This window comes from Lepidochelys kempii, chromosome 4 (genome assembly GCF_965140285.1).
Source record: "Lepidochelys kempii isolate rLepKem1 chromosome 4, rLepKem1.hap1, whole genome shotgun sequence".
NCBI classification, from domain to species: domain Eukaryota; kingdom Metazoa; phylum Chordata; order Testudines; family Cheloniidae; genus Lepidochelys; species Lepidochelys kempii.
The window spans coordinates 24,234,819-24,246,952 of NC_136383.1; the positions used below are offsets into that span (position 1 = coordinate 24,234,819).

At 41.9% G+C, this 12,134-nt stretch overlaps 1 protein-coding gene across 20 annotated transcripts in view; it reads right to left on the minus strand.

Moving 5' to 3' along the window:
- Window positions 1-12,134, minus strand: part of UNC5C (unc-5 netrin receptor C) — a 398,261-nt gene that overhangs the window by 166,696 nt on the left and 219,431 nt on the right. For all 20 annotated transcript variants that reach the window (XR_013635678.1, XR_013635677.1, XR_013635666.1 and 17 more), the window contains exon 2: window positions 11,409-11,630. Coding sequence is in view for 4 of the 20 variants with exons in the window: in XM_078852440.1 (XP_078708566.1) it covers window positions 11,409-11,630 (222 nt within the window). In the remaining 16 variants the exon portion in view is untranslated. The remainder of the gene's footprint in view (window positions 1-11,408; window positions 11,631-12,134) is intronic.

The window sequence follows — 12,134 nt, forward strand, 5'->3', positions numbered from 1 at the left end:
TAAGGCCAATCAACAACGTGGCACAAGGAGTCACAGGGGAGCCTTTTTGAGTAGTTGTCCTTTTTCTTAGTCCATGATGTGGCAGAACAGGGCAGGGGGGAGAAGTGTAAAATCACCATTTTTTTCTTTTGGCAGTTAGGGATTGCATTTCACAGTCGACTTAGAAATCTTGAGAACTTAAAAAGAAAGAAACAACAAACAATAAACAAAGGACACGCAGCTGCTTTCAAAGGTTCTTTTGTCCAGTGCACTGTCAAGTTAAGTGACTTTCACCAGATAGATATGCAGAGGCTCTGAGAATTTACTGCCTGTTCCCACATCCAAAGTGTTCTCAGGTCTTGGCCAGGCTAACAGTGAGAGCGCCACCTCCTGACCAACGAGAGATATTTTTTAGTTTGTAGGAGATAAAAGAATTATCACAGCGGGGGGTGGGGGTGTGAAAAGGCAGCATAGTGGTGACAGTGGGACCGCATGGGATGTAAGTCAGTGCAGAATTTGGTCCAGAGAATCAAACCACTGAAAGGTGAAATAGACCTTTTGGGTTATATATGTGAAAATTTTCAAAAGTATCCAGAAATTTTGCTTGCCTCCATTTTTCCGGGTGCCCAGCTTGAGACCCATGGTTTCAACTCTTCGTTGCCGCCTTAGTCAAAGCACATCACAAAGCACTAAAGGATCAAAAACTAAATCCAAATGAAAACACAATCCCTTTCAATAAATCATTGCCCCTCAGCCCTGACAAATCTAACACCCTCAATCAGTGGTGCAAACAACCCCACTTAAAACCTCCAAATGTTCAAGATGCTAAACCAGCACCAGTACAACCAACACACAAGAAATTGGGAAGAACAAGTCAAAAACAGCAACAAGAGTTTTGAATGGAAAGAATCAAGGAGGGCTGGGGATTTGTAGATAATTTGAGACTGCGGTGAGCGTGGAAGTGTCACAGGGTCCCTACTGGGAGTTGGATGGGATCAACAGGAAGGTAGGCTATAGCAAAATTGACAGCTGGAGGGGATAAAAGACATGGAGATAATCAGTGTGGGCATCCTCAAATGGCTCAAATTAATGAGATAAAATCCAGGCAGCTCATTTCTTAACCAAAAATAACTTTACTTGTTCTCTCATTACTGCACATCAGGGACCCAATCCACAACACAGCCGGAGAGAAGAGCAGCATACACCCCCTCTGCTGGACAAACAAGGGAGCAGAGACAGAGAACACCAGACAGGGAAGATAGCTGAGTGGAAGTTAACCCTGCTGTAACAACTAAATAAAATAATAAAATAATAATAATACATAAATAGTGGCTTTTATCCATAGGCTCCCAAAGCACTTTCCACAAGTGAGCAAGCATTATTATTCCCATTTTACAGATGAGGAAACTGAGGCACAGAGCAGTTGAGTGATTTGCGCAAGGACACACTGAGTCAATAGCAAAGTCTACTTTAGAATCCAAGACTTCTGACTCCCCAGTCCGGTGTCCTATCCCATGGATCCCACTGCCCCTCACAGAAGCAGCATTAACTCCTCCTCATTGGCTGCTAGCCCCCATGAAGAGGTTGTAGGATACAGATATGAAATGGACAGGCAATGGCAGAAAACTTGTCTGCAAGAGAGGAAAGGACCTGGAGGCAATGAAGACAGTTTTAGGATCCTCATGCTTGCCTTCTGCTTTCTTTTGGATTCTGGGAATCAGTGAGGGTTGAGGACCTTAGCCCCTTCCCACACTAAATGAATGAAAATTCCTCTTCTTGCAGCATAGGGTGTGGAAGAACTTTATAAGAAGTGACCTTATATGGTTTCCAGGAAAGCCTCTCTCTTCTTGTGAGTTTCTGCCACAGGAGGGAATATCCAGCCCAGTGTTCTTAATCCACACAACCTCATAAAACTTAATTTATCTGAAGTAATTATAAAGTGCTTTATTATTATATTTTCCCCTGCTGTGTGAAGCATTTGGGATTTTTGTAGCGTAAAGTTTGCTTTTGCACCTGCAAAAGCATCCACCATCTTGAATTTGTTTCTCAGAACATAGCAATTCCCTATTCTTAATTCTGAAGCATTAAAAACTACTTTTTATCTGTACAGTTGTGTTATTTTCACTATATTCAAGCTAAAAATAGAAAGCTTTTTCCACTTTGAAAAATGGCCACAGGGGTCTTGCTGTTGGCTGCTACCTTGGTCTTCATCCGCAGAGGGCCAAGTTCCCTGCAGCTGGTTTTGAAGCTGTAAAAGCTGTGGAGTAGATAAAGCTTTTATTGTACTAATGATGCTTATTCTCACACAATCTTCATCCTCATGAGAGGTTCCTATATGGCTACTGGGAGTGATGTGGAAGAAGAGGGAGGCTTGAGTGACATTTAAAGTGATAGCACTCTCAAATGTTTGTGTGTGTGTGTGTGGGGGGAAACATTTGTGTGGTTTTATTATTAATTATTATTATGTATTAAAGAAAAACAAAGTAAATGTCTGTAGCTCTAGCCCCGGAGACAGCGCCTATGCAAGGAGCCGCATATTAACCTCAAAAGAGCCGCATGCAGCTCTGGAGCCACAGGTTGGCCACCCCTGCCTCAGACTCATTATGCCTCCTCTCTGCCAGTGAGTTCCACTCTGCAAGTTTGAGGGATCCCCTGCCTAGCATTCAAAGGTCCTTATTCTGCCTTGCTCCTTCTTGTGAGCTCTGAAGAAGGGATAAACAGAATCCATATGCCATCTTCTCCCTGTGCACCTGAGCAAGAGAATGCATCGGCAAAACACTAACATTAGCTAAATGACCTAAAGTGCCTATTTAGTTAGCAGCTGCAGCACTAGGAAATAAAGGTTTCAAATGTTCTTTTCTCCTTGGTTGAAGGAGAGGAAGACTAAGAGTATATCGGGGCACTGCAATGTACAACAAGAGACTGTCTATATAGCATTTCTGGATATTTCTGCAGAAGTCATTCAAAAATATATATAAACTGAAAAGGGCAAAAACCCAGAAGTTAGTTCTCTGTGGGCCCAATTTTTTTCTGGTGTGCATTCAGTGTAGTCATTTATAGCAGTGCAGAGTCCATTTTGATTGGTAGCATTTAACCTCACTTTGCACAGATGTAAAGCACTATATAAGATGTAACGTCCCAGAGACTCAGTGTGTGTGTATCTGCACTGCTATCTGTACTGCAGAAATGGGAAATAAAAAGCAAACACACCAACAATTCCTTATCCACAGTCATTTTCAGTTGCATAATAGTTAAAAAAAAAAGTGCACAAATCACACTAATGATTATTGATGCTCTTGCCCTTCCTGTGCTGTATCAATGAAATTTTCTTGCCCCCCAAAGCATTAGTTCTGCAGTATCTGTTTCCTTTTTTTGATAGTAGCTCATAACATTACATATATGCCCTTCTTCCTACTTTCATCTTCTCTCTTTAAAACAAAATATCACCAATCTTCACTATAATATATTTGATTTTGTTCTGTGTTAATATCAAAATACTTCAGTAAAAACATAAAAAAGGACCGCATTCTGGCTTGCCATTCCCTGTACACATGAAATGATGAGGCCAGATACGCTGAGCACTGATGAATAACAAAGCACCCATTTGGACATCTTTAAGAAAAATGCTTAACTTTTAATAGAGGAAGAAAATTCCAATGGGGCTGAAGATCAAAAACAGAGGTCAAAGATCTTCCAGATAAGACACTTCTGTTTTCTTGGGATCGACTCTAAGTGTATTTGCACAGTTCTATTACCAGGCTAATATAATTTAATAAATAAGTCTAGATCAGTGGTTCCCAAACTGGGGTCACGAAATGTTACAGGGGGTTCTCGGGAAAAAATTCCCTAATGGCAGACAGAGCTGTCCCTAGCGGACAAAGCTGTCACTGGGCCAGCAGCCCAGAGCCACTGAACTTCCAAGAGCTAAGCAGATCAAAGCAAGCATATCTATCACACTGAGGAGATTTAAACTTCCAGACTCCTTATAAGAAATGGAAAGGGAGGTGGATATTTTTTGCTGTTTTTAAAATTAAATAGGCAGCTAGTATTGTTTTTAAAATTATTACAAAGAACAAGTTTAAGTGTTGTTGTAACATGTGTTGTTTGCCCGGACTGCTAAAGACCTGAATGCTTGTGTAGGAAGAACTCTTTGAATTGGCTTCTTAAATATCTTCATGCTGTTTCACATCTGATACTCCTTGATGAAACATAGGAGCCTTGTCTTATAATGGGCTTATTCAAAGTGATACAGGCTACGAAAGTGAGATCTTGGAAGAGTGTTGCTGTTTTCATAATGTAATAAAAATACTGTACTGATAAATAATTAATAATAAATAGGTTTCAGAGTAACAGCCGTGTTAGTCTGTATTCGCAAAAAGAAAAGGAGGACTTGTGGCACCTTAGAGACTAACCAATTTATTTGAGCATGAGCTTTCGTGAGCTACAGCTCACTTCATCGGATGCATGCTGCAGTTTCCACGGCATGCATCCGATGAAGTGAGCTGTAGCTCACGAAAGCTCATGCTCAAATAAATTGGTTAGTCTCTAAGGTGCCACAAGTACTCCTTTTCTTTTTAATAATAAATAGTGTGTAATAAGTATGTCATAAAAACACATTTTATATTTCCAAGATCACTGCTTTTATAATTTATACTCAGGTAAAGGAGAAAATCCCTGAAAATATTCATTTTTAGGAGGGGGTTCATGACACTTGACATTTTAGTGAAAGGGGTTCACAGGTTGTTAAAGTTTGGGAACCACTTTGGTCTAGAACATCCTGTCACCTTTTACTGTTCTTAGTGTCTCTGACCAGTTGCAATAGTTCCTATGGAGATTGGCTGCATCCATATGCATACTCTCTGAGGCTACTGATGCTTTACTTACTGCTCTAAAATACTCCATGGTGCAATGCACCTACATAATATCCCAACTTCGTAATAACAACTTCCTCAATTACACAGAAAAGAGATACAAATGTTTCTTTTTCTCTTAAAATAATTAACCCTCCTACACCATTTACTATTTCTTTCCAGCAACTCTCTTTGTTAGGAGCAGGATTGCACCCTGATTCTGCATCCTGTGTCACTGCTGGTGTACCACCTGGCATATGCTGTGCAGCCTTTGTGTTTATGAACGCTAAACAAATTTCCCATACCAGGGAGATGCACAACTGATTTTGCACAAGTTTCATTCACAGTGTTTCCAAAGCTTCGGAGTCCATGGACAGCTGAAAACTTATTTCTCTCTCCCAACATTTTACCTTTTAATTGGAAGATAAGTTACTACACCAAATACCTTTAGCATTACACCTTTATTTCATTTTCTTCTCTCTTCTCAGTACTTTGAATACTTTTTTTTACAGTAAAGAGTGCATGATTACACTTTATTATTTTGCTTCCACATTTCATTACCTTTCTGTCTTGTTCTCCTTGTCATTACTTTGCTATAAGAGGACTTAAGAGGGAAAATGTGGTTCTCAGATGGCATTTTAGAAACAACTCAGCAGGGCTTTCCTGCTCGTTGTTTGGGGGATAGCATGGCAGAACCACAGCAAAGAGAAATGTGCCTACGTCTCAGTCACTTGGGTCCTATGACTGACACGGAAGGATGAAGGATGAAACTCAAGCAGCATCCAGAATAAAAATGTTATATAACTGAAATCCTTTTGAGCTCGGGTTCATTATTATAGGCTTCATTGTGGCATTGACCAACTGTTAGTTGTGTTGGAGAACTGAATTGCCCCAGGGAGACAAAATTCCTCTCTGAGGCTCCCTGGCACATGGAATAGGGGGACATCTGCTGCTACATGCTCCTGGCATTCTCCCCAACCGCATATCTACTCAAAGACACAATGTGGCTTTATGGAAGGTGTCTATCTAACCTGTTTGGAGTAATGACCTTAATTAAATTATGTTACGGGGGGAAAAAAGGTAGGGGGACAGTTCTTAGGGTTTGGCCGGACAAATATAGCCCACCATTTGAGCAGACCAAGAAGTTAACAATATCTCCTAGGTTAGAATTTACTACACCAGTGGAGGATACTAACAGAGGCTACATAGTCCGAAATGTGGTGTAATCAATGCAGTGACTCAATGACACTTGAATGGGCGGAGCTCTTTGCTAGCCTGATGGATGCAGGCTACTAAGCTGCTGATCTAGTATGTTTAATGATTGTATATTCTTCTTTAGGCATGTCTATCATTCCTCAGAAATAAACTGAGCCCCATTGTCTCATACAACTTTTTCTCAAAGTCAACCAGCTCCAGACAAGTCTCTTCAATGGCTTTGCAAGAGGTGATATTATCTAAACCTATTACTTCTGGCAGGGCCGGCCCACAACATTTTGGCACCTGAGGCGGGGAGCTCAAATGATGCCCCCACACCCCCTTGCTTGGGTCAAAACTTTGAAAGGTCTCAATTCTGCCTTCTTCCTGTTCTACTCCTCTCATGGTACTGCTCTGCTAACAACTTAAAATGCATTGTTCAAAAATTTTAATACTTAACTTTCAAATGCCTGAACAGCCAATGTAACTTTTCTTGTCTGCATAGTAAACACTGGCATTTATATCTGTTTGAATAATCAAATCTTTCTCCATGCAGCTCCTGCTGCTTTCTGTTATTCCCTCTCACCTTTTCTCCTGCCTGCCTGTTATGTCTCTTGTGCCCTCCTTCCTTCAGCACAGCACTCCACCATCTCTGTGCATCTAGAGCAGAGAGACTACATAGGCATCAGCAGCAGAAACAATTTTCTACACCCTGGGTCCTAGTGGTGCCTCCTCCCCTCCCCCACAATCTGGCACCTGAGGCGGCCACCTCAGTTAGCCTCATGGTAAGGCCAGCCCTGACTTCTGGCTACTTCAAGCATTTTGTTTTCCCTTGCCTGCAAAATCAATACGAATTCTCTTCCAGGGGTTCTCAGTCCCATTTCCAATGATGGTAGGATGTGACAGCAGACATATCACACTTTATGTTCATATCTAAACTTGGCTGCAAAATCCAGATTCTGAGGACAGCTTTCATTTCAACAATTCCAGTGTGGCTATTATGCAATTGTACTAACAATCTGATTTGCAAGATTTCGGTAGCCCCCTGCAGAAATTCCACAAGGTAGAATCTCTCATTACTGTGAGCTCATTTTTCGGAAGTAGTTTAGGCTGTTCTTCATCATTTAGAACATTCACACAGCCTTCAGCTATACCTTCTTTTAAGATAGGGACATTTACATTCTCTGCTGCAATTTCTTTTGCAGCATTGGGAAAGTCTTTCAAAATCAGATTTTGAAAATGGGATTAGGTTGCAAAGGATTTTTCACCTGTATTAGCAACCAGAATAAACACATCATAATTTCTGTGTTTTTACTGATGATCTAGAACTGATGGGAGAGAGACAACATGTTAACATCAGAGCCCATCTCTCACTGTAATCTAGCAACTACTCATATTTGTTCCAAACATTTTTATAGAAGCTATTTTCCCTAATCAATGTAAACTTCTTCCCATTCTGAAACTCTAGAGATGTTAGGTTTCAGAGTAGCAGCCGTGTTAGTCTGCATCCGCAAAAAGAAAAGGAGTACCTGTGGCACCTTGGAGACTAACCAATTTATTTGAGCATAAGCTTTCGTGAGCTACAGCTCACTTCATCGGATGCATCCGATAAAGTGAGCTGTAGCTCACGAAAGCTTATGCTCAAATAAATTGGTTAGTCTCCAAGGTGCCACAGGTACTCCTTTTCCTTTTTCTAGAGATGTTGTAATTCCAGATATTCTCAGACCCTCTTTTTCTATCTTGTCATAGTTGTTTTTTTTCCTTTAGCGAAGGCCCTGGGAATGAAGATGTTGGGTCCTTTTCCCATCTGGCACTTTACTTGGTAGGATTCCGCCAACTGCATAGCTGAGACATGACGTTAACATTAGACACATGCTAACTTTCATGGGTTTTCCAGCTAACGAGCTGGGATACCACAGAAGTTTGGGGGATTTTCAGATTCATTTTCTCTGATTCTTCTCTGCATAGTCATATTGAGCTCAGTATTTCTAACCTGTGATCCAAGTATACTCAACTTTGCAGATAGCAGTGACTTCTTAGTCTGTTCAAATGCCCTGTTACATTCCTCGGTTCAAACCCAATTGGGTGGTAGGTGCTGTCCAGAAAGGGGCCATAAGTAAGATGGTTAAAAGGATTTCCTCATTTCTATTTGGGGTGCAGGAGAAAAAGGTGGCACTACTAGATGCAATTTCTACCTCCATGTGCCATGGCAGCAGTAAATCTGAACTCATGAGCATAAAGATATATTTGGACACAACAAGCTGGCTTGGTTTGTTGACTGAGTACAAATGAATATTGCTACTGTTACTGTGCTCATCCACCCCATGGCCTGAATGAAGAATAGGAAATGATTTGTTTTATCATTTGAGGCAGATGGTCTACAGTTATTTTCCTTAAACCCACTGCTTCATTAAGAAAACTAACCTAGATTTGGCATATTTATGAGAAGTGTTCTTTCTCCTCCTGCTATCAGAAGCAATTAAGAGCAGGAATTTAAAAACAAACATTTAGAATTGTTTTTTTCCTCTTGCCTACACAGACATAGCACTACTGATTTCAATGAAGTTACACTTTATTTACCTCAGTGTAACTGAGAAGAGAACCGGGTCTATAATTCTAAAAAGTGACCCTGGACTGCATTTTACAGAATGAGCAATGACAGGCATTATTCAGTTTCTGAATGTAAATGCTAATAAAGCTTAAGGAAGAAATGAAATGAAAACTGAATCCACTGAAAGCCAGGGAAAGTTCATTCCAGTGGATTCCCAGTCTCACATGAATGATGAAACTAGGAGATGTACTAAGTAACAGAAGTATTCCCCTCTTCCAGTCTTCTTCCCATACAGTCACATTGCAACCTGTTGGAAGATCCTATTACAACTAACAGTCAAACATAGCCAAAAGCTTTTTTTCCTGATTCTCCTTTCTGCAACCTTCCCCGCAACCCAAATTATCTTTCTCTTTCTCAAGCTGAGAGAACTACAGTGCGGTTAAAAGCATATGCTTTTGAACTCTGCGCAAATAAATGAGCTGAAACAAATAAAACCCAGGTCACATGAGACTTTCAAGACATCTGGTGGAGTTATTTTTCTGAATAATTAGACCAAGTGGTGGTGCAATTCCCAAATGAAAGCTACTTTCTTGCTTGATATTCAGTTATTTTTCATAGCCATCAAGACAGCAATAAGCCCCATTTCTCTCCCTTGCACTTGACTCGAACCTTATTGGATTACCAGTCTTTCCAAACTGGGACAATCATATCTTTGACATGGGCTTGTTTATAGCTCAAGTTTTTAAGCCTCTTTGTTTCCTTTATATTTTGAGGGCCCAATTAATCTTCCATGGAAGTCAATGGGAGTTTTAGCATTGATTAGATTAGGATTGGACATTTAGCCTCTTTCTTTCATTTCTTCCTAATTTACTACAGGTCTCTCTAGTACCAAGTCAATGTAGCAGGCAGCAGAATATAATGGAACAGCAGCCAGTTGCATGCTCTGGAGTCAGTACGTTGTTCCTGGCTGGGGGAATATTGTATCTTCCAATTATTTCTTTGCCTGAGGCTAACCGTAATTTCTCCTTTTTCCATATTCTCCCCTTTTAAACCTTCAACATAAGAGTGCTCCAAAAGCTCCTCAGAACTTGTCTAACACTGTGCTCCCCTAGTGTGACTACATTGTAAGTAATCTGTAATGGACCGAATTAGAGAAGTGAGCAAGGAAGCCAGTTCTGTGGAGTAGTGAGCAGCAGTTTAGTTGGAGAAATCACTATGCCCTGGTCTACACTAGGACTTTAGGTCGAATTTAGCAGCATTAAATCGATGTAAACCTGCACCCGTCCACACGATGAAGCCCTTTATTTCGACTTAAAGGGCTCTTAAAATCGATTTCCTTACTCCACCCCTGACAAGTGGATTAGCGCTTAAATCGGCCTTGCTGGCTCGAATTTGGGGTACTGTGGACACAATTCGACGGTATTGGCCTCCGGGAGATATCCCAGAGTGCTCCATTGTGACCGCTCTGGACAGCACTCTCAACTCAAATGCACGATTGTTTGCCGTTGCTCTGACGCAGGGAGGGGCGACTGAGGACACGGCTTACAGGGTTGGCTTCAGGGAGCTAAAATCAACAAAGGGGGTGGCTTTACATCAAGGAGTATTTCAGGCAGGACTTCACGGAGGGTTCCAATAAGAAATGGTGCACCTAAGTTATTGTTCTTATTGGAACAAGGAGGTTAGCCTGGCCTCTGATTGATACATGGCTAGATTTACCTCGCTGCACCTTCTCTGTGAGTGACTGCAGTGTGACCTAGAGGAATGAGTCCCCTAGACAGGGGAGGGGGGGAAGCAAATGAGTACAAAACAAGTCTGGTCTATTTCTTGTTTTGATCCACTCCATCTATCTTTTACATCTTTGGCTGGCAGCAGACGGTGCAGAAGGACTGCATGCCATCCACATCTCATGGCTGCTCGGCAGAAGATGGTACAGTACGACTGCTAGCCATCCTCATCTCTTGCCTGCCCGGCAGAAGATGGTACAGTACGACTGCTAGCAATCCGTATCGCCTGCCTGCTCACCATAAGACGGTTCAATAGGACTGACTGCAGGACTAAAGAGAATGACCTGGTCAAGTCACTCCAAATTTAGTCCCTGCGCCCATGTCTGCCCAGGCACTCCCAGCCGACGTGGCCAGGAGCACCTCGGACACGACGACGACGGCTACCAGTCGTATTGCACCGTCTGCTGCCAGAAGGCAATGGGTTGCTGCTACTGTGTAGCAATGCCGTACCGCGTCTGCCAGCACCCAGGAGACATACGGTGACAGTTACCTGAGCAGGCTCCATGCTTGCCGTGGTATGGCGTCTGCACAGGTAATTCAGGAAAAAAGGCGCAAAACGATTGTCTGCCCTTCCTTTGACGGAGAGAGGGAGGGAGGGAAGGGAGGCCTGACGATATATACCCAGAACCACCCGCGACAATGTTTTAGCCCCATCAGGCATTGGGATCTCAACCCAGAATTCTAATGGGCAGTGGAGACTGCGGGAACTGTGGGATAGCTACCCACAGTGCAACGCTCCGGAAGTCGATGCTAGCCTCGTTACTGTGGAAGCACTCCGCCGAGTTGCTGCACTTAATGCACTTAGAGCATTTTCTGTGGGGACACACACACTCGAATATATAAAACCGATTTCTAAAAAAACGACTTCTATAAATTCGACCTTATTCCGTAGTGTAGACATACCCTATGAGTCTTTTAAAATTAGCACACAGTTGGGCCTCATTCTCATTTTACACTAAGTCCATTTTACACCGCTCCGCCAGTGTAAATGAGAATCAAACCCAATAATAGCACCCCCAATGACATGGTGAAAAAACACAAATGCCTCACCAGAAGTTTCATCTACTCGCTCATCCACCACATGGTCCTTCTGGTGAACCCATTCACTGTTGCACTTGAAATAGATCTGGGTGGCAGGGCTGGCTTTGCAGTACAAGTTCACAGGTTTGTTTTTTACGATGTAAGCTTCTTCAGGCTCAATGAGGAAATGAGGCAGAGGCTCTGGAGGATCAGATGGAAAGGTTTCTGGAAGTTCATGAAAAAAATCATCATCTGTAACAAAGAAACGGAGAGGGGAAATGTAGAAAGTTTAGAAAATTACAGCAACTGAAATTCTGGCTGTGAAAGATTACAAGTGTTTCTAAAAAGCTCAAGGGAAGAGAGTGCCTTTTCAAGTGAAAAAATTACACGGGAAGTGTCCTTGCAGTGGAGTTTAAATGCAGAGTTGTTTGCAGCCTAAAAGGTGTTTCTACTTAACATCCTGCTCTTTCTGTTTCTACTAGTTCATTTGCTAACTCTGTTTGTGAAAGTCTCCTTTTTATTTGTCTTCAGTGGGAACAGTAATGGCAGAATGTAGTTTTAGCACTTGGTTCTGTCACTTATTAAATCCCTGTACAAAATTCTGTTAACCTAAACTGACACTTGAGAGTACAAGGCAAGGGCATAATTGTTACACACAGACATGCACAATCATACCCATATAGTTCTGCACCCTTAATAGGCATGCACAAATATCACTCTGTGTGCATGCTAATTGAATATATGTGCACGCACATG